Source organism: Bactrocera oleae, chromosome 3 (genome assembly GCF_042242935.1).
Source record: "Bactrocera oleae isolate idBacOlea1 chromosome 3, idBacOlea1, whole genome shotgun sequence".
In the NCBI taxonomy this organism is placed as follows: Eukaryota; Metazoa; Arthropoda; class Insecta; order Diptera; family Tephritidae; genus Bactrocera; species Bactrocera oleae.
Genome location: NC_091537.1, coordinates 88,711,144 through 88,735,128, shown reverse-complemented (window position 1 = coordinate 88,735,128; position 23,985 = coordinate 88,711,144). Strand labels below are relative to the sequence as shown.

The window sequence follows — 23,985 nt, the reverse complement described above, 5'->3', positions numbered from 1 at the left end:
GTCAAAAACCAAAATTTTTATTAGTTCGTATTTTTTGACTTGCTAATGGATATAACCTCTTGAACTAATTCCTTATGCACTACTTTAGCCTTACCAGCTTCAGAATCAAGATGTTCCAAAGAGCTCATGAAGCTAACTACCAGAAGAACCCAAAATTAACAGACAAATCCAAAATTGTCTGACAGAACTTAAATTTATTTTTTCCTGCAAGGTAGGTAACCGTATAACTCCGCGAAAGTTTACATATTGCCTTCACATGCATTTTCCGGTGTCCGTAACTGCAATCCACCTGAGCACGCATGTATGATGAGCGGAATAAGTGAAATTTTTCCGTTATACAGCAAATCATTTACGGTATTTCCAGTTGAAACGAATTCGCTCGACTATCAGGAGACTCGATGCGAACGAGTAGGAAAAAGGTGGAGTAGTGGGGAAAACAAAAAAGAGCTAAAAATAGTTTTGCTGCAAATAAAAAAATTTAACTGGTAAAAAAACCGTAACAAGTTTAGCTGCTGGTAAATTCCAATGTAAATACCAGCCAAGTTACAACCTGCTGATGCTTACATGCATACTTTTAGGCGCAATAGCTTATGTGTTCGACAGTAGCTACAGACTGCTGCGATCAGTGTGTGTGTTTGTATGTGTGCGTACACTACTATGAAACTATGAGCGATGGCATGGCTGGCGTACAGTCAATGGACACATTAACCGTTCATTGCCCATAAAAATGGACACTTCCGTCTCATTAGGCAAGATAACGTAGCGCGCAAATTTGTGCATAAAATTTTACCAGAAGTCAAACGTACGCACACATATTCATATACTTATGGTACATATGGTATGTAGGTATATAGGTATGTATGTATGTGTGCAAGCACAGGCGCAGCTGTGCAATCAAAGATTTTTATACACTGACAGATTTTCATATATGCATATGTTTGTGCGTGTGTATGTGTGTTGCAAAAAGTTGCTGAAATTTATTGTGGCAAATATGCGTTTATAATACTGCCACTTCCCGGTCAACGAATGTAGCACTTAAATAAAATGCAATTCACTAGAGCCATTGTCCACTTTTATAGCGCAGACGGACATGCACGAACACACGCAAACATCTGTACATAATGCATTAACTTATAGCTATATATAGACTCATACTTTTTTTAATGTTCGAAAAACTCATGCTTAATGCTGTGCTTTGGTCACAAAGTTCAGCTGCACTTTAGGTTGGCGCGTCTGACGCGTTGCCTAGCGATAAGCAATTTTAATGCATACTTTGCGGCGTAACTTTGAAAAATTACGACATTTACGAAATTTATGGGGTCTCTACAAATAGCCATTTGCATTTCATTACAACAGAGTGTCAGAAATTGTTTGCAACTTTTATGAAGTTTAAAATGAATAAAGCATTTTTTGGCTTTTAAGCACATGGAAAGGTGAGTGGATCTAAGTGAAAATCTGCCAAATGATGACCTCTGAACTTTAGTACTCAAATAACAGACTTTCTCGTTCGAAAGTGCTTGAAACTATATTAGAATACGACCCACTATTGGATATAATCCCACGTAACGGAACCCAAAAAGCTTTTTACAACAAAATTTAATCCTTTTGATAAAGATTACGCTTTACCATAATTTTTCTTTTGAAAGCTTAACTCAAACTGCAGAAAGTTCAATGAAAAACTGGCGCCTTTGGAAAATTATCGCGCTGTGGTCACATCGCATAGACTGCATCCAATAATAAGCAGCTCGGAGGATGCAGATCAACTTTTAGACGCTGGGATTTGCAGAACTCAAAAAGCTTTCTTTTAAGTAAACTCAAATCACCTTATAAAGATTAAGCATGACTTCACTTTCTGAGATTTAAAATATCTACTTGAGGGTGCCTTCTCGAAGCAGGCATTCATGCGAAAACCGAGTGAAAAAGAAGAATGAGCTTAAAGCTCCCCAGCTCAGAGGCATATTACTAAAGAGAGCTTTTGACTTAAACAAAGAACGAGAAGTAAATTATTATATCGAATTTTGAAGCCAGATTCCATGCAATCACAAGCTTTGAAGAAACTCTAATCGTCAATCAAGCCAACTGCTATGGGAAATATTAAGCTCAACAATTTATAGAAGCTAGAACTCTACTGGATTTTGAGAAATATAAGTTTAAATTTTTTGTAGGAAGAGAATACCTTTCAATATTTTAACCTCCATTCAGTAATCTCTTTTCCTCTCTTCGTACCATAAATTTTTTTACTTCCATTTGTCTCACGCTCGTCTAGTTAGTTTTAAAACGGACTAAAGTTGAATAGACGCTTAATTGCTGCAATGTGTCTGCTGCGCCAAATATTTACGCAATTTAATTTGTAAAATTACGTCACGATTTCGCATGTAAAATAGCGCATATTTGGCACATTGCATATTCTACCGCATTCTCTGGTGGTCATTGCATTTGAAATTCTTTTCTTTTACATTTGCCACAGCTTTCATTTGGTTGTTCGTTCATTCTTTCGCATTGCCGACGTCTGCTTCAGCATATTCAGCGAAATATAAGTTACATACTTTGCACTTTTATTGTTTTTAACAAAGCAATTTCTTTTATTGCCTTTGCCTATCTTTTTAGCTATTTTTGCATCACTGAGCTGGAAGAGAATAATGTGACGGCAGGTTAGCTGATGCTCGAAAATATGGAGTGGTGGTTGTGAAAGAGTTGAATGGTGGCTACATTTAAATGCAATTTAAAAATTTTTCTTTGTAGAATGACAATAAAAGAAGGAGAGAAGAGTTTATAGCGGTCAGAATTGGTGCTTCTGTATAATATTCGTTCAAGAGCAGCTTTGGCGTGCACTTCTCAAACGACTAATGAATAAGAGGTAAGAAAAACGGCGCAAGAAAACTGAAGTAGAGTTCAAAATTGCCACATGGAACTTTAAATCGGAAAGTTTATATTATACACCGTTAGTAGATTCGCCTTTTTCAAACATTATTTTCCTTCTAACCCCCAGCTATACATTGTATGAGGAAAATTGTGCCTATTTATGCAGGAAAGCTTCGAGTTTCACTTAGTAAAATCCTATCAAGGCTTTCTCTAATCGATGAGATCTTTATGTATTATCCAGCAAAAAAAAGGAAAATATAATTGGTCATCAGTTTCATCTTCCAGCAATACAGTGCAAGATACCGAATACTAAAGCCATCTATTAAAAAAAAGTATGTTTTTTCTTTACTTATCTAGACCTTATATAATCAAAATTTGGTTCAACACAGCAGATATTTTTTTTAGATCTTCTACCATCAAGCAGATTTTTTTTTCTGTAGAAGGCGTTTATGCACCCTTATCAACATTAGTCAGCAGTAATATAAGTTTTTTGTTGCATATGCCTCTTCTTTAAATCACACTACGACTGTTTTAGCGGCAGCACAAGAGTGCTTATACTTGGCAAAGTTTTTTTAGAACATCTATGCAAATTTAGCAGGGCCTCTGTGTTAGAGATATTCATTTAGCAAAGCCTAAGTTTTATGATTTTTGATTCGTTGCGTAGACTCAAATTGGAAACAAACTGGGCCCATTATTACCAGTAAACTTTTGGTTTTTGATTTGTTTTTGATGTGGCAATTAATCGCGAATAAAAACAATCGTTCCAAATGTTCCCCATTACAATTGCTGCTTCGAAAATTTCACTCTTTTTCCAATAATTGCCATTACTTGAAGCGAAATTGGTCGCAGGATTAATAAAGAGACTTTTTGCTGAACGCAAATTTCCAATTCGTAATTCAAACCTTTCCCATTTTAGGTCAAATCTATTGAAAATTACAAATACCAAATCAAATAACCAGAGCAAAAAAGCAAAAACAACAACAAATGCAACAGTAAGTATTAATTGTTAGTTTTTCACACGCAACACAAAAGCTTAGTGGAGCAATTAGAGCGCCCATGCTGAGGTGAAAATCCCACTAAAAATAGGCCACAATGAATTTGCGTTAAAAATATTTGGAAAAACAGCAAAAAAATACGCAAAGTCAAAAATCAAGCAAACAAATCATAAAAACAACCGATAAAGTGTCCAACTAACCGCAGCAAAGTGAATGGCAATTTCGAATAACCAAAATAGCCACGTACCTGAAAATAAAGGGAAAATGCGGTGAAATTGCAAAAATCCAAAGAAAATGAGAACAAAAAACAACAACAACCCAACAAATCAAAACAGCCACAGCAAAATAGCAATTTAGCTGCAACGTCAGCTCCGCCCCAACAACGCTCGAGCTCTCGCAGCTAATTGCCAGCGTTTTTTCAATTCATTTGTTTGATTCGTTTCGTTTCACTAAACAGCAATCGGAGGAGGGGCAGCAAGCAAATGTGTGTTGAAAGGTTGAAGAAAGTTATGGAGCAGCAGACAGCAGGCGGCTTGCGGCGAACCAATGCCATTTCCGCTTCGAAAGCAATGGATCAGCGGTGCACGATGAAAATAAAAGTAACGGTGTACACAGTTATCGACCGGATGATGGCGTTGATTGCACTGCAAACATTTGTATTAGTTATTTGGGACGTTTAACAGGTAAACCGTTATTTCAATCACTTAACTACAAGTCAATGTGGAGCAGGACCCACACAGTAGCTGTTTTGAGTTTGTTATGCGCATGCACCATGGTAAGAGTAGCTTGCCGTTGTTGAGTAGAAATTTTAATTATAATAAAAAGAGAAAGTCTAAAGTAAAATGTGCTACCGAAGCTTAGGTATAGTATATGGGGACTAACTTGCATATCAAACTATAAGTTTAACTTTTTTTAAACTAGTTTTATGATAGCTGTGAGAGTTTATCCAACCAAAATAAATAGAGCTTTGAAATATCAATGGCTGGAGCACTTAATACTGGATTGAAGAGTGCACTGGTCGCGTAGCAGTTATTATTGAACGAACTTTGTCCCTTTAATGCATATGTATCTGTCTCCGAGACCTGTATCTTTATTACCAAAGCAAGATACTACTAGCTCATGAGCCTTTACTACTAGTTCGTGCTAAAAACCTTTTTAAACACCTTAAAAACTGCCTTCAAAAACGAGCAGATTCAAAAATATTTCAGAGTTAGATCAACAAATATTTCAATTAAAACTCCGTTGCCAACAAATTTGCTAATTCGATTATTGCATAGACCACTGAAACATTAGCTTAAATTCTATATAAAGTTGGTTGGTTAGTAGTAAAGAGCTTGAAGTAATATTAGTTTTTCCAGAGGTTTGAGGAAGCCATGGTAATTCTAAGAGATATCTGCCGTAATTACTGAGTTGCATATATTCAAAAATGTCGATAACTTTATTTGAAACTATTTCTCTCACAAGAAAACATTAATATAAGTTTCAGTAAAAAGCAATCCATTATGTTGCCAATTAATGGCTGTAGTAATCTATATCAGGCGTTGCATAAGTGCGATTGGGTTTTACTATATGGCGTTATAAAGATAAGATTTCATACAAAAACAACCTTTCAGACAGTTTTGTAATTCTTTACTCAGTATTGTTTGAGCACGCCTCAAATATGGACGCTGGCAAAGAGAAAAAACGCCATATTTTACAGTATTTCTTCGACAAAGGCGAAAACCGAAGCCAGACGCACAATTTTAAATTCCATTCCGTTCCCATAGTTTTGATTTTAAGGATAGACCATAAGTTATGAGGATAGACCATAAGTTATGAGTCCTTCAACCATTTAAATAAGGCTGGATATAAAAAGAAGCTCGATGTATGGACGAATTTCCAAAGGTTTTGCTATACGTTTGGTGGGATTGGTAGAGAATCATCTACTATGAACTACACGCCTACGGTCAAACTCTCAATACAGAACTGATCTGTCAACAATTAGAACGTCTGAAGAAAGCAAGTGCTCAGTAGCGGCCAACTTTAGCCAATAAGAGAGGAGTTGTGTTTCATCAGGACAACAACAGACCACACACATCGATTGTGACTCGCTCCGAGATCATGGTTGAGAGATTGAATCCAGCTTATAGTCGATACCAAGTGATTGCTACATGTTTCCGCATATGACGAATGATTTTGTTGGTGAAAAATTATCCTCAATAGAAGCTTGTAAAAATCGACTGTACCAGTTTTTTGGCGTGGCCGGGAGATTCTATGAAAGTGGCATTATGAAATTACCTTCAAAATGGCAGCACGTTGTCGAACAAAACGGTACATATTTGACATAAATCGGCGCATGTGTTATACCTATATATTGTAAATAGAACCTGAAATTTATTCCAAAAAAAATTTAAGTAACATTTTTATAATTATGATCCCAAACCGTGCCTGTCATTAGTATTGAAAGAATGGAAGAGAAAGCAGTTATCTAATTGCTAATTGGAGCCATTTGAATGATTGACATTGTTTTCAAGAATAAAAGTTGTAAAAATATCTCACACTCTAAATAATTATGATTTTTAAAAGTATTGCTAAGTCAATATGTGCGATTATTTCATGAATGCAAGCAATGAACAGGAAGGAACTGCGCCAAGGCGCCTTTTATGTCGAAATTCTCTGCAAATATTAGCACTTAATAACTTTGAATGTATGTGTGTTAAATTACAGCCAATTTTGATAAGCATACACACAAATATATTCACATAAAACTAGCACATTGCATATGTATGTGTGTTTGTTGTGCTGTATGATTACAAAAAGCAAAGTATGTGTGATTTAATTGTATTCACCATATTTGTCGGTTACAAGCGGCTGCCACAGATTGTATTTTTGCTTTCACACATACTTATGAACGCTATTTTAAATACAGACATACATACACACATATGTTACATACATATGTTTTATGCGCCAACTATGTTATCTAACCTCAACTTGCTAACTGTAAATGCAAAAACATGAATGCAATTTGTGCAAACATGAAAATTCACTTAAAACCACAAAATGCAACTAAATGCGCCGAGCGAGCGCGCGCGCACACACACACACACAAACTATGTATTTTTAGCTTTAAGTAGAAAATCAAACACATATGACGAAGCCAACAAATGAATTAAGTCACCCACACAAGCATATTCGTGTATGTATGTGTGTATGTGTGTGTGTGTGTTTGTGTGGTTATGCAAAATTTAATGGGTATGCAGTTGAATGCAATCAATGGTCAACGCTAGGCCAAAGCAAGCAAGCAGCATGCCACACTGTGTTTATATATAAATGTGTGTGTGTGTGTATGAAAGGAAATACACCCATGCTGTTTTTACCACACGAATCCCTTATATGTAGATGCATATGTATGTGTTTGTGTTTGTGTTTCAATAACTGCTAGCGCCATACAAGCGCTGAAACGTTATGTGCGCCTAAGTGTATGCCATGCAAAGCATACATGCAACCGCAGAATGCCAACACTGCGATTCAGTGCGTGTGCTCGGATGAAAGTGAATGCACAAACACACCCATATACATATATATATAAACTAACAGCAGTAAGCTAGTGCGCGCCTTAAAACGCCAAACGAAAGGAAACCCTGAGGTTAGTTAATGGAACTACGAAGGTGAAGTTGGTGTAAGGAATTTATTTGTGAAAATGTTTTTTGTGGTTTAAGATGTGTTCATATTATAAATGTAACAAATATAACTTGCACACATATGTACATATATAATGGACTATTAAGAATTAAAAAAAAAACGCCAATTGTGCGGTCAAGTGCACTGAAATTGACTTGGTTGAGGCTTTGTTTGAAGATTTCTATGCTCCTACATGCAAAAGCATCTAAAAAGCTTGAAAGCCTCAAATTGAGACCATAAAAAACTGGTTTAACCACAATTGCGGTTTTTCTCTGGCGAAACCATTTAGTTTCAATTTCGTAAGCGGCAAGCGGAAGTATGATAGACAAGAGGAAATAAAAGCGACATATACATATACTCGCCTAGTATATATGCGCCCAAGTGGGTTCCAATAATTACCTAGCCTCACCGAATCGATGGCGCCACTATCATAAGACTATCGTGTAGTACATTCTTGTAGACGGCTACAGCCAAAAAATTTCAGAAGAATCGGAACAAAAGCATTTTTACCGACTTTTATCATTCGATGACGATCGTTAAAAATTGGTTTAACGAGCTTCAACAGGGTCAGAAGTCGGAATTTGTTGAGCCACATCTAGGTGAGCCGAAAACGGCTACCACGGAGTGTAATGTGACAAAAGTACATGATTTCGTATTGGCAGATCGCTGATATCGCGAAATAGCTAAGATAGTAAAAATTTCAAAAGAATGACTGGGTCATGCTTGAAATATTGAGCAGTAGAAATCTGTTAAGCGCAATCCGAAAAATTTTTTACGTCCTGTCGTGACCGTCGACGTAGCATAGATCTACCGGTACACACTAGAGATCAAGGAACAGTTGAAATAGTGAACTTCATACGCCGAATCTGCTCCGGACAATGCGAAAACTATTATCTATTATCGGAAAGGTTTCGACCACCGTTTTCTGGATTCTCAAGGTGACGCACCTGTCGACTACCTGGAGAAGGGCAAAACTATTAGACGACAAAGAAAACAGTGCTTTTCTAACACGACATTGGTTTATATTTCCGTCGTCATCATGGCCAAACTGGACGTGTGGTTCGACTTCCTTTTGCTTCCTGGCGAAAATTTGTGTCGAATGAGAAGATTATCGTCAACACGGAGACATATTTTCCGAACCGAAAATTTGTGTCGAATGAGAAGATTATCGTCAACACGGAGACATATTTTCCGAACCGCCAGAAATTATGAAAATTATTAAAACGCGTTAAAAAAGTTGTAGCATTGATTTTCAAGTGTAGCTCGATACACAAGGAGGCTTTCTTGAGATATATTTTGCCATTTTTCCAAAATTTTCGTTTTTCTTTTCACGGCCAAGTACTTAGCGGACAGCGATGAGGTGCATTACAATGATGAGCTAAAAAATGTGAGAGCACAGAATTTATTTAACAATCCTGTATCGGCATTTCTCGCTACACTGAGCAGCATAATTTTCTGGTGCATCTATTGGTTGGCAAAAGCGCTGATTGTGGTGAGTTAAAAATAGTGAGATTTTTTAAATTAATTTTGTTTTTTTTTTTGCAAATTATAAATAAACAAGAAAAAACGTGAACTTCGACTGCACTGCAGCTATAACACCCTTCACAGGTATATTTCTTATAGCATAAAAGGTGATAAAAAGTTCTTTATCTTGATTTTGATCGGTCAGTTTGTGTGGCTAGTAGCTGCTACAGTGGTCCGATCTGAACAATATATTTGGAAAAATAATTTGTACCAAATTTCGTGAAGATATCTTGTCAAATGAAAAAGTTTTCCATACAAGCACTTGAATTTAATTAGTCAGTTTGTACGGCAGCTATTTCCTGTAGGGGACCGATATCGGCAGTGCCGACAAATGAGCAGCGCCTTGAGGTGAAATGGACGTGTGCAAAATTTCAAAACGATATCTCAAAAACTGAGGGACTAGTTTGCATGTATACAGACATTCATTTATTAGGATATCCGACGTTTCCCTCATGCTGTTACAAAATTCGTGGCATACGTAATATATCTTGCACAGAGTATAAAATCCGATATCTTATTACTTATCAAACCAACGAGAAAAATTAAAGCATTTTAAAAGTTACTCCAATTCTCTCGTTATTGTTTTGGTATTTATACAAAAATAAAATTTGAGAAGGTGCTAATTTAATTGAGGTACTAACCTAACCTAAATTTCGACAGATGTTTATATATAGTTTTTAAACTATTTTTGTAATATTTTTATTTACAAACTTATTTCAGTTTGCTGGTTTCTTTATGATTATTACGTTCATATTTCCACACAAAATCATTGGGCATCTCAACCGCTTTATGGATCAGCAAAATGTGGAGCAGTACTTCAAGGACGAATTGTAAATTGTGCGGCAAATAATCAAGCATTCTGAATGTGAGTTTAAAAACTCTTAAAATTAACGGGAATTAGAAAAAAATATGACAGTATTTGTTTCGTTGCAATTTTAGAGCGCATTTGATAGGTAAAAGCAGGACTGTGACGTCATCAATGTAAGAGTTATAATTTCTTAACAATTGCCTAAAGATTTTAATTGGAACTAAAAGTTTCTTCACAAAGTTTTTGTGCAAAATTATGTATTTACTGCTGTAAAGATGGTTTCTATAAACACACACTTTCAAAATTTTGATTTTTAGTTTTCACAAAAATATTGTTTTGAATAATGAATTTTAATAATACATAACAATAAATAAAAGAATTACCTTATACCCGAAAATCCGGTATTTTTTACTCTCATTTTCGAAATTTGCCTTAGAGCAACACTATAAACATATTTAATACTTTAATAAAAATATGAAAAATAAACACTTTTTACGCGACCGCGAATTTAGATAAATTTTACTGCACTATGGTATAACGAACGAAAACACTTCACAAAATAATTTACTAACCAAAACACACACAATTCTGAAATTAAAAAATTTAAATAATTTAGTGTCAAAAATATATGAATTATAGTAAACTTGGAAGTATATAAAGAATAGATACAAAGAAATATATATTATATATCAAGAAATTATATAAAGATTATGAAAAAAAATGTTGTACTATAAATAATTTTTTTTTAAATAAGTTAAGTTAGGTTTGTATTAATTTCGAATGGATAAAATTTAAAGGTAGCATGAATATATAAATCAGTGTATTATCTTTACTGTTGAATACAGTAAGGTGATTAACTATAACATACGAAGAAACAGTGCTGAAGCGAGCGTCTTTATCCGAATATCGCTTCGGTGGATACCGTAAGCAATACCGTGAACTGTATTGGGACCAGAGTAGCAAAATTTTTAATTCCGATTTTGCAAATAAAAATTAAATTTTAATATTGGAATAAAATATTTAATTTAAAATATTTTATTTAATATTTAAAATATATACATTTTGGATAAAAAAGATTTTAAATTTTTTCACTCCGATTTTGCAATTAAAAATGCAAAGTAAAAATTTAATTGAATTTAAAAATTGAATATTTAATTTATCATAATTAATAATTAATTTTGAAAATTTAATTTTTAGTCGTAAAATTAGAATTCAAAATTGATGAAATATAAATCGTTTAATTGTGTAAGTTTGCTAGTTTGATTTTTCTGTACCAGCTCTAGTTCAAAATCGTAAAACACGACCATAACATTTTTTTTCAATCCGGTACTTGGAATAATTTTTTTTTTAATTTTTCAATCCGGTATTTGAAATTATTTTTTTTTCTTCCTTTTTCAATAAGGTGTTTGGGATTATAAATTTAAAATTTTTGTTGTTTTCGGGATTACAAAACAAAAAAAGAAACAATAATTTAAATCTTAAGGAAATTATTTTTAATGCATTATTTGCAATCGAAGGATAAAAGAATATTAAAAAATAATTCAAATCCGAATTTTCTGAATTGGCTTTCGAAACAATTTTTCGCAGGAGAAGAAGCTGATGCACTCGATTTTAATACCAAAAAACTTTTTTGGATTAGAAAATAACTATTTCGATGCTGAAAGAAGTAGTAATGCATTATTTGTAACCCTGTGTGATAATAGTATTTTCTTCTGAAGCTTAAAATATTTAAAAATTAGAAAAAAAATTAATCAGAATTTTCTGAATTTGTTTTCGAACAAATTTTACGGTTTTGGATTGGAAAAGATTATATATATTATTATATATGCTAATCCAAAACCGATCCACTTCGATTTCGAAAAATGTTAACGAAAGTAAATGCAGGAACCTAACTGAATATACATACATTTCACAACTAATTTTAGTACCTAAACTATATCTCAAAAGATAAGTTTATCTTGCAAGTATATTCAGCAATTAAAAACACTTCTTGTACATTTTTATACAATAATGTAATTTTCTTTATTACGAATCATAATACATATTCTTGTCATCCATGCTTCTTCTTAATCAAACGGCTCTTGATTTCGTTATTCCTCTTTGTTGTTGCTTTGAAAATAGTTCATAGAAACAGATTGATCTTTTTTATTAGCGCTATTCTAATTCGGTTGTTTTTGTATTTTTGCTATGTAAATTAAAATAATTCAATGTTTTACACTACTATTTATTAGGTTGTAACATATGCTATGTATACTAAATGTATATGTTTAGTTATATATTATTTTGTATACATATATAGGTAATTTAATGTATATATAGGTGCTTGTATACATATATTTTTCGGTTTTTTTTTTATTAAAGTTATTAATTGTTATACGCTGTTTGAAAGCTGCTCAAGTGAACTAATAAAAATATTATCACCCTAAAGAAGAAAAAATCGTTTGAGATATCCATTGCGTATACTTAATTTTTATTATAATATTATATAATGTATAATAAATTGTAATATTTGTAAATTTTAAAATAATTAATTGGAAAATGTCAATAAATCGCAAAAAAAATTTCAAACTAAAAATGTTGCAAAATTATAACAAAGAAAAATTAAATGATAATTTTTAACCTACTGGAATTCTCCTCTACTAAAGATTATTAGCAAGCTCTTTATTAGCTGCTGTTTTTGTTTTTAGTTTAAACTATTTTTTTTAAATGGTTTTTTTTGTTTTATATAAAATTTAGACTGCCTGTTTTGCAGGGAATCGTTAGTGTGTTTGCTTCAAACTACGACCAATTGCTTAATTTAATTATTGATTTTACATTTATAGTTTTGTAAAATTTTTAGCAGCATTAGGTTTTCAAATGAAATTAGTTTTGTTTAATGCTTTTTAAGTGTTTTTTTTCAAATGCAATAAATTTTTTAAGTGCATGCAATATGTGTCGATTTTTTTTTTAATACAAATGCTTTATTTCGCTCACAAAAAATATTTTCCAATATATATAAATTTTTCAAAAAAAAAACTTATATTTAAGAATAAAAAATATTTTTCAAAAATAAAAATTATTTGCAAAACAAATTTTTATTAAAAAACATTATTTGCAAAAAAATTTATTTCATCAAAAATTATTATGCCAAAACAAATTCATATTTCACAGAGAAAAAAAAAATATATAAAAATGTATCTTTAAATACATAATTTTTTTCAAAAAAGAAATACATTTTTTAAATATTTGTTTAACAAATGGCAAGCAGTTGTGCTCTTAAAAATGTATTTCCAAAATTTTTTTTTAAAAATTTAATATATCAAATATATTTATATTATTCAAAAAAAAATATTTTTCTATATTTATATTTAAAAAAGTTATTTTGCAAAAAAAAATTATTTTGCCAAAAAATTTATTTTGCAAAAAAATATATTTCACAAAAAAAATTTATATTTTTTAACAAATAAATATTTTTTGAGATAAAATTTATACAAATATTTTTTCAAATTAGAAAATGTAGCAAATTGTAAGCTGTTCTATTTTAAAAAATTTAGCGAAAAAGATATTTCTAAAAAACAAGTATATTTTCATATTCTCAAATACACTTACATATGTACATATATTTTTAAAAAAAAATTTATTTTTATTATAATTAAAATTGTTTTGCAAAAAAATTCATATTTTTCATTTGTTTTTATATATGTATGCAAATATATTTATACTTTTCAAAAAAATTTTTTTGCATAAATTTATAAATTTCTCAAAAAAAATAGTTTCCAAAAAAAAATTTTCATATCTTTTAAGAAATGGTAATCAGTTTAATTCTAAACAATCATGAATAAAATAATATAAATAAAAAATAATTTTAAAAAAATCTCTTCATATTCACAGACAAGTCTTTAGTTTTATTTTTCAGTTTTTTAGCAATTGGTAAACAGTTCAACTCAAAAATATTATTGTATCCACATTGTTTCGTTTAAAATTTTAAACTCAATATTTAAAATTATTATTTCTCACAAAATATCTCTATTGCGTTTCAAATAATTTATATAAAAAAAATTATTGTGCAAAAATTATATATTTAAAAAAAAAAACAACCCAAACTAATTTAAATTTTACAAAAAAAATTGGTTTGCAATGTATATAAAACAAAACATATTTTGCAAAAATTTATATTTAAAACAAATTATTTTTTTTTTAGTTTTTTTATTTTTTTTATTGTTAAGCAGTTTTAATAAAAAAAAAATGTTAAACTCTTAATAAAATTTATATTCTCCAAAAAAGTCTTAAATTTAATTTCTGAATTTAATTTTTTTGCAAATGGTTAGCGGTTCTACTCAATAATATTATTGCATTTACATTGTTTCGTTTAGCATTTTAAAGTCAAATGGCATTTAAAATTATTTTTTCTTACACAATATTTCTATTGTGTTTTAGCTTCATTTTGAATTCACCTATTTGGTTTAATATGCTAAACTTTAATGCTATTTTGCGTCCGAGATTTCATTTGTGTATGCATATACTTATTTTTTTTTTTTTTTTTTTTGTTTTTGTTTTGATTATTAATTATAATAAAATCTCATATTTTCATATATTTTTGCTATTTCAGTGCCTGCATTTGTCGCAAAACGAAAAATAATTCAATTTATATATATATTTTTTTTTAATCAGCTTAATAGTGTATATTTTTTGTCTATTTGTAAAAATGTAAATTGCATTAAATTTGTATATATGTATATATTATTTTCATTAATTAACATTATGCACTTCACTCGAACTGATGATCTCAAACTGATCCTTGGCGGAGATTTCCGAATCTGATTCAGATGGAGTGGGCGAGCTGGAATATAAAGGCAATGCTTTACTGTTATTTGCTATATATTATATATTTGTACGCCTATTTACATACATATGTACGAATGGTCATTGTATGTCATTTAAAAAGCAGTAAATTGGGTTTTAGCGGCAGCGTAATGAAATTTTAATGTTAATAGCGTGTGTAAAACGCGGTGAGTGGAAAATATATTAAATAATAAATAAATATATATCTATGTAGATAGAAATGTACAGTAGTACATTAAAAGTTGCAACCACAATAAATTATTCCTTTTAAATTTAAAAATTTATGTTACTATAATAAAAAATAAAATTAAAATGCAGTAGCACGTTTGTTAAATAATGTGCAGTCGATAGCGATATTTTGAGCTGTTATTATATGTTATGAGTATATTCGATGCAGTGCAGCGGAAAAAGCAAACAGAAATCAATAAATTTCCGAGTTGTTTTGTAAAGAACCATACAAAATGTAGTCTGAATTTTTAGTGTAGCATGAAATTAGCATATAAATTTTATTATATAGCATTTTTCACAGCTCGAAGACAACGAAACACAACCAACATTTGAGATTAGAATTTGCTGATGCTCTAACCTCAAAAATACTAAAACACGAAATGATAAAGGAAGTTTCAAAAATACAAAAAAAAAACTTTTGTAATGTTGATTGGGAAAATAATGACGATGCTGTCAGTGATGGTTAATATTTATAAAAAAAAACCAATGGTTGCACCTTTAAACAACTGTAATGATCTATAGAGACGCTAAATTCATAATATAAAAATATATTTCATACAACGCTAGCGCAAATGTGAAAAATTTGTTGTATAAATGAAGTTAGACGCGCTTATAAGCCAATTAAAACGATTTTTTATAGAACAAAGCATGTGACTTTTTATTACGGAATTTATTAAAGCAATAAATATGTAAAGTAGAGGTGGAAAATAAATATTTCACTAATTTTAAAATATTACATATTAGTTTTTATTTAGTAATAGTCTAGCTGGGTAGCGGTTGTTATTGGGTCTGCTAAGAATTCTGGTAGACTTGTAGGCACTTAGTTGTAAACAGGGTTGCAAATAAAGCATTTAAAAAATATTTAAATTAACATTTGAATTAATTTTTTTTTATAATCCCAAAAAACTTAATTAAAAATTATTTTTAAATTTTTAAGACCAAATACGGGATTAAAACAAAATTTTGTTTTTAAAAATTAAAAGTAAAATGTTAGCACCAAATACGGAATTGCAAAATAAATTAAAAATTATCCCAAGCTTATAGCTAAATATTAAAAAATTAGCGAATTAAATTATTTCGAATTTACAATTTTTCGCGTTTGCGTAGCATTTCGGATATCTTTTGAAAAGGAAAGCATATTTTTTCGTCTTATTTATATTGAGTTATTTTTTTTTTTGATATTTTTTCAGTTTGAAATATGTCTTGTTTTTTCTTTTCTTTCCAGCTCTTAATTTGAAATATAAATTTTTTTGTTAATCAAATTTTTCAGTTAAAAAATATTTTCTCAATTTTTATTCCAAGTTGTTTGGGATTACAAATTGAATTTTCAATTTTCGGTTTATTTTATTAAATAATTATATGTAACTATTAAATAAAAATTAATTAAAAGAGGAAAATTTACTTTTTAATACCAAAATCGGAATTAAAAATGGAAAATTAATTTTTTAATACCACAATCGGCATTAAAAATGGAAAATTTATTTCTTATCCTAAAATTAAAAATAAAACAATTATTTTTCAATACCGAAATTGGAATCAAAAATTTAAAATAAAATTCTTAATTCAAAAATTTTTAATCAAAAAATTCGCAAACCTTGTTGTAGCAAAGGCACTATTAGCCTTTTCTAAATTATTTTAAAAGCTAAAAGATTTCCCTCAAACAAATTTCATTATGCTATGTCACAAACATTTTTATATAATTTATTAAATAAATTTTTAATATCAATTAATCACCAATTTGTTACAAGCATTAAACCAAGCAAAAGATATACAATTATATATAATCCTTTAATAATTTAATTCTCCACAACCAATTATTAGTTCAAATATATTTAATTAATTAATATAAAATAATATTATTATCCATTGTAATATATATTATTATAAAAAATGTAATTATAATATTATATGTATTTTGTTAAAAAATCAAAAATAAAATTTTTTTAAATTAAATTTAAATGGAAATAGCCGAAATAAAATGTATTAAAGCCGCATGTAACGATTGAAAGACATGCAAAAATAAGTATAATTAAAAAAATATATATAAAAATATGCACATAATTAAATTAATGACAAAAAGATAATAATTATATAGAGAGCATGTTTTACATAAATAAATTACATTAAATGAAATATCGCAAGCGTACTTTAACTGCGTACACCACTCAACACCAAAACTGTTGCGCACAAACCCAAAATGCTGCCAAAAAAGGCTACAGCTCACCCTTTAACTTCTGACACAGCGGTCGCCTCGCTGTTATCACCGGCACCAACAGCACTGCTACTCGCGGCCTCTTCGGCGCACGTAGTGCTATCGCCAGCTACATTGCGGCGACGTAGCTCGATGTCCGCGTCATGTTCCTTCACTTCTTCGATCTTCTCCGGTTCCAGTGGTATCGCTTCGGGAGCCGTATCTTCTTCTGCATCGCTATCCTTCTCTTTCTTCTTTGATTTGGATTTGTTGCGCTTCTCCGAGGATTTCGATTTTTCTTCCTCAGCAACATAGTTGCTCTGTATTTTTTATAAACGTAAAAATATATTTATATATATTTTTTTTAACTATATAATTTTTTTTATCAGTAGCGCTACTTACTTCGTAGAGCGGCCAAAATGATGCAAAGAATCCCACGTCTTCAGTTAAATTTGGCAGTAGCCAGAAATGCAATTTTCCATAAGTCACCAGCCATACGAGTGTGAAAACAATCAGCCGTATTACTGTCAAAGTCAATATGAGTACGAGGAATCCAGCCGCCGCCACAGACAAATAGTAAACACCTTTACGCAATAGTGGTGGCCAAAGTGGGAACAAACAGATCAGTATGGCGCCCAGCAATAGGATTAGACCGTAAATCCAATAGTGTATAGGTATGGGGTCATAAATCCAAATGTACGGCTCAGAACCATCTACAAAAACCTGTTCATGATGCATGTCCAAGCGTATTTTTCGCTTGCGCTTCTCTTTCTTCTCAACTGCACCGCCACCACCACTGCCGGCACCAGCGCTTATATTACCATCACCAACGCCATTGCCACCACCGCTAGCTTCGGCTTCAGCTTCGGTATCTTTTTTCTCATCCTTTTCCTTCTTCTTGTGCTGTTGCTCTTTTTCATCACTTTTGTTTTTCGTTGTTTTGCTACCGGTAGCTGCCCCACTGCCGCGCATCTCCTCCAACGAGACGGGCACTTTTTTGGCGCGATGGAAAAATTTATGCTCCAACATCACGTCCAAAAATTCAATAGCCTGTTCACGTGTGGTGAAGAGTGCATCATCGCCTTGTGCGAATTTGGACTTTAGCAAAGCATCTAGCGCTTTATTCGATATGAAATACTGCACATTGTGGCTGAGGAATTTCGTTTTCTTTGATTTGACGTTTGCTTTCATCCATTTGGCGACCTTGAATTCCTCTTTCGAAGGTTTCTCAACCTCCTGTTCGCCAGGACCTGTGTACTCCTGTAAGTTTTTGGGAGCAAATAAAAGATTTTCTGGTGATTAATAAAGAAATGCATAAGCAAATAAATGACCAATTCTTAACGCGTAGATTTGAAGAATTTTGAGGTTATGCTTATTTATATTTCTCAATTATTCACTTATCACTAAGCACACACAAATGAAGAAACGAAAAATTAAATGAATAACTCGGAAGAAATTAAATGCAAATATGTGAGAAAAATGTTTAATAAAGAATAAAGTGCCGAAACCACAAAAAAAACGCAAGCGAAAATAATGTAAGATTATGCCTACTAAAATTTTATTTAATTAAATAACGACAATCACAAAGGGAAGGAAAGAAAAATCGGAATTACAAAACAAAGAAAAAAATTAAAATTATAATAAAAAATATTCTAAATTAAATAATAAATATCAAAAAAATTAAACAAAAAACAATTTTAAAAAAATGTTTTAAAGATATATATAAAAAAATACATAAAAAATATAATATAAAAAAATTAAATAAAACAAAAATATATAAAAATTAAATAAAACAAAAATTAACAAAAATAAAATTAAGTTATAAATAATAATTGTTATAAGTTAAAAAAATATGTATAAGTTAAAAATTTAATATTTAAAATAAAATATAATATAATTCACATAGTAAAACAAAATTATACAAAATAAAATTAATAACCGAACATTTTTTATATGAAGTAATGACCTACATACCATTCAACCAGAAAAAGTAAAATAGTTTTAACAAAACATATCGCTGCTTCTTCAAAAACAAAAAATTAAAAAAATACTTAACATTTCATTTTTAATGATAATAATTCAATTTATATAGAAAAATGAGTTATGCACAATTTCTGTTCAAACCGCAACATTGGTCAATTATTGAAAATATGAATATTTTAATTTAGTATGCATAAATACACACGTCAACTTTTATATGAAAGCATCGGCGATAACTATGAATAAGTATGTACACATTTCTTGTAAATTGTCGTAGTTGTGTAAGTCGTTCAGTATAAGCTCAGCTGATGCCACAAATAAAAATCAGCTGTGTGTGTAAGCATGTGTGCGTATACAAGCGATCTTTTGAGAGGTTCTAAGGAATATCAATACAGATAAAATATCGTTATTCAATATTCGGTTCTTGCATATGACGTCATTGTGAGGCGCGCTAATCTCTAACATGGTGTTGTGAATACCCCACTTTGGCGGCAGCTTAACTTTTTGTCGATGTGTAGCGATTCGGTGACGTGTTGTTTTCTAGTCAAACCCCAACCCAAGCAAATGTTTGCATACGTCTCTGCATTTAAAGCATTTATTAGCAACTTTCGAAAGTGAACAAACAAATTGGGAACAAGTAAAAAGCGTGGCCCATACAAACGAATTAAAGTAGAAATATATCGATTTTAAATTGTTAACGAGTTAAAGTAGCTCAAATATTAATCCTCAAAGCGTGTAAAAACAGTTGTATTTCCGCAACGACGCAATAAAAAGTTGTGGTTGTAAGATTCAAATTTAAAAAAAGTTGATTCGTTTTGGAAGTGGAATTTGCAACGTCAAACGGAGTATTTCACAATATTTGCTAATATATTATTATATTATTTTTACAAAATTAACTAACATCACCATCATCTTCGACATATTGCTCCTCTTCTTCTTCGTGGTGTTGTGTTTCGTCTTCCATAATTATAATTTTAAAAAATTTGGGAGCTTGTTATTAATATTTGTTTGTTTTTAACTTGGCGCGATAAAAAACGTTTACTTATTGTCTTGTATTTTTATTTAATTTTTTTTTCTGCGGAAGACAAGTCACGTTGCTAGTCGCTTCGTTGCTCGCAAAACTTCAACACAATACTGAATTATATGAAAATACGGCAATGAGCACCAAGCAAGTGGTCAGACATTCAATCAGCCAACAAGCAAGTCAGTCAGTGGAACAACTTTCTCCTCTAACAAAAGCAACAACAATCACAGCATAGGGCCAACTGATGTGTAATCATAACAAAAAGCCACAGAAGAATTAAAAACACAGAAAAATTACAAGTGTACAACAACAACAATAGCAATGAAGAGAACTAAGAAATCTTCTGGGAGACGGCGGGCAACAAGTGTTGAAATAACCAGAAACAACTGAGAGGCAAAATAAATATTCGTGAAGTGAATTTACGCCAAACTAAGCTCAAAAGCAAAGAGTGCGATATACATACATACATACGGGGAGAACGTGCAAATGTGAATACCAATTGTAGCAGAACTTAGCGCTGTTCACGAACTATTCAATTGAGAATTATGATGTGAGAGAAATCAAACGAAAGATATTTTTGGAATATACATACATATATTGTATTATACAAACAAAAAAAATAACCAGAAAATTTGAAATTAAATTTAAAAAAAAATTATAAAAACTAGAGACTACAACTTCTTCCAGCTGGCTACTTTTGAATTGGTGGTCTTATTAGCAAAATAGCAATTAAAATTCGGTTGGTTACAAAGCAAAAGCATTACTAAAGGAGTATATGTATACTCGTAATTTCGCTATAAACAAGATCACTGTTATTTTTTAAATATAATAAAATATATCTCTATTGGTTGAATAACCACTTTGCTATGCTCTTTCTCAAATGGTTTTTAGCTCACTTTTATTTTTTTATATTATTTTTGCTCACGCTCAAAACTAGTTTGGAAATTTCTGGTTGCTACATGTGCTTTAAGTAAGGTTTTTTTTGCATATATAACTTTTTAATATTCTCTTTCAGCTGATTTGCTACGTCACTTGTAGTGAGCAAGTTTTCTGTGCATTTGGACCATGCCTTGTAATGTATTATTGTTTGCTCTTTTTTGTAAAAACTGTTAATATTTTTTTTTTTTTTAAATTACAATTACTTACAAAATTTGATTGGTTAACCTGTTCGAAATCTATACTATAATATTATAAATGCGAAAGTCCGTTTGTTTGTTAAGCTTTCACGCAAAAACTACTTAACAGATCATCATGAAATTTTGTACATATACTCTTAGCGGTGTCAGAATGAACATAGGATACTTTTTATTACAAAATTTATAAATTTTTGACGGATTATTAAAAAAATTATTTTGGAAGATTATATATGTTTGGAAAATAAATTTGAAAATTTTGAAATTGAAAAAAAAAGTTTGGCAGAAATGATTGTTTGTCGAAAAATTAAAATGAAAGAAAACATAAATGTATAAAATACGTAAATCAGAGAAATAACACAAATATGGATTCGATGCGAGCGAAGCCGCGGGTAAAAGCTAGTTTCTATATATATATACGAAAAATTTAAGCATTTCGTGGAGACCCTCACATTCTTCTATCTGTTACCTCGGCAAATTAGCGGTGATAGTAGGTTAGTTATATGTAATCATTTCAAACTAATATTGATATATTTACGGAATAGTGTTGGAAAGCCTCGTAACTTACATTTATATATGGTCAAATATATACATAGTTCGATTACGTTCCGAACCATTACGTTGTAGTATTTTGAAATCCAAAATTTTAGCTGGTATTCCCGAATATGTTGTTTATCAATAATGGAAATTTACTCTCACATTGATTAAAATCGAGGCCAGAAACCAGCTGTATAGCAAAAATAACATTTAAATAAATATGATGGGTAATTTAAACGCTGGTGCTGCAACAATTTCCGCATTAAAAAATTGAAATGTTAAAGCTTTTTATTTGCTCGAAGTAAAATTAAATTTTAAATCCTGATTTGATCGCCAATAAAATCTTTCAGTTTTATATAATGTAATGCGTTGTACTAACGTTGCTGACGAACAGTTTCCATTGCATATGCAAATAAATATGGACACAAATTTTCAATTGTAAATCACTCGCTAAATATGAATTATCTTGTTGTACATATGTATGTAGAAATAAAATTGCCTAATTGTTTGTTGCTTCTAATTGAGACAATTGAAATATGACTGTTGAATAATTCTCATTCTATCACAAAAGTTGTCTAAAACATTGCTGCAATTGCTTGATATAGAATAGGTAGTATTCGTGAACTTTTCCAAAAGTTTGTAAATTCTGCTTGTTCCAATTTATTTTAAATAGATGTGTATACGTTGGCACTATTGGTTTTTTTTTTCCTATTTATAGCAGACTATGAAAAACTATCCACAATTCGACAACGTCTCAAATACAAAATAACATCTCCCACATGGCCCAGCTTCTAATTCTGTACATATGTACCTCCATGCATTCACGCATGTATGTAATAAAACTTTATGTGGGTGTCTTCTTGTTGTAAAAGAAAATGTACCTACAATAAATTAAGTAGATTTGTTTACTTATTTTATGAACACTTCAAGTACATTAATTCAATAATATAAATACAATATACTTTAGCGGCTTATCAATGAAACGGGTAATCACAGTCTATCGCGAAAATTAATATTGGCTGCAAAATCTTCAATATTTCAAGAGTTCACGTCAGCAAACCCTGATAATCGTAATCTTATCCCTCAATGAGAGTATTGAAATCCTAATTTTATTTAGGGAAATTCCAATTAAATCAGTAAATAGCAATCCATTTATGGCTAAGGTAAATAAACAGCAAATTATTGTATAAAAAAACTTAAATGCAAATGAGAACGAAAATAATGTGGGGTCAAATTATAAAATATGCTTATATGTGCAAGCGAAAAAGCGATATATTTTCATTCACTACTGTCAAGCGACAAGCTGTTCTTCAACACGTTTTTTGTTATTTCGAATGAAGTTTACATATTTACGTGCATATATATGATATGTAGATTAAGCGATACCAAATGACTCGAAAAACAAAAACAATCTTCTGCAATATGTCGCACTTGTGCCAACTAGCTTCATTTCTGCCATACACTCGTATATTTTTCCAGCAACAAAAACAATAATTAGAGCCGCTAATACAACAACACAGCTGGCAGAGTAGAACAAAAATTTAAATCTTATACATTTTCTTTTCCATACAATTGTTTAAAGGGATATTTTCAATAATTACGTATTGCCGCCAATAACCAACACATTCCATATATTTGTTCTATGTCCATAATGATGGCAATCTGCTCGCTTATTCAATAGCAATATACACGCCAGCATGACAATTTTATATGCGCAATAACTTTTCCACTATTCATTTTTCATATACGCAGGTACAAAAATTTAGTTTGACAAACATATGAAAAAATAACTAAATAAACTGAATGTAGGATGCTTTTCAACTTCTTTCATACAAAATGTGTGCATTTTCTTATATAGTCACTTACATCCTTACGGCGTCTTGAACGTTTCTTTTCAGACATTTTCACTAACGCTCTATTTCACAAATCAATTACTATTTGTATTATGATATCACTGTTCAAATTGATTTAATTATTTGCAAACGAAAATTTTCTTTTATATATATTCACTCAACACTTTTTGCACCTTCACCTCCACTGACTTCAAAATCAAAAATGATTTTTCCTTTATATTTTTGTATGAGCTTTGCAAATGTAAGAGCAAGACAAACTAATATCTTGATATATGAAAGAAAAGCAAGGTGCAAAAAGAAACGCAAGCTAAGTTCAAACTGGAAGCAAATAGTCATATGTTTTGCTATCTTGCCTTGTCTAAAGTT

At 30.7% G+C, this 23,985-nt stretch overlaps 1 protein-coding gene and 1 long non-coding RNA gene across 3 annotated transcripts; one reads left to right on the top strand and one right to left on the bottom strand.

The window, feature by feature from the left end:
* Positions 1-11,839: 11,839 nt before the first annotated feature.
* Positions 11,840-23,833, bottom strand: Trp1 (translocation protein 1). 2 transcript variants are annotated; one of them, XM_014232726.3, is made up of 4 exons: positions 23,633-23,833; positions 17,495-18,352; positions 17,126-17,412; positions 11,840-14,671 (listed from the first exon to the last, which is right to left on the bottom strand). In XM_014232726.3, exons 1-4 carry the CDS (start codon positions 23,666-23,668, stop codon positions 14,581-14,583), a joined length of 1,272 nt encoding a protein of 423 aa, XP_014088201.2. In that variant the 5' UTR covers positions 23,669-23,833; the 3' UTR covers positions 11,840-14,580. The 2 variants fall into 2 exon arrangements, with proteins under 2 accessions (XP_014088201.2, XP_014088191.2); XM_014232716.3 differs by lacking the exon at positions 23,633-23,833 and adding an exon at positions 19,974-20,207.
* On the top strand, positions 20,969-22,301 carry LOC118680393 (uncharacterized). The gene is made up of 2 exons (XR_004975919.2): positions 20,969-21,723; positions 21,775-22,301. It is a non-coding gene; the product is annotated as an uncharacterized lncRNA (long non-coding RNA).
* Positions 23,834-23,985: the final 152 nt, after the last annotated feature.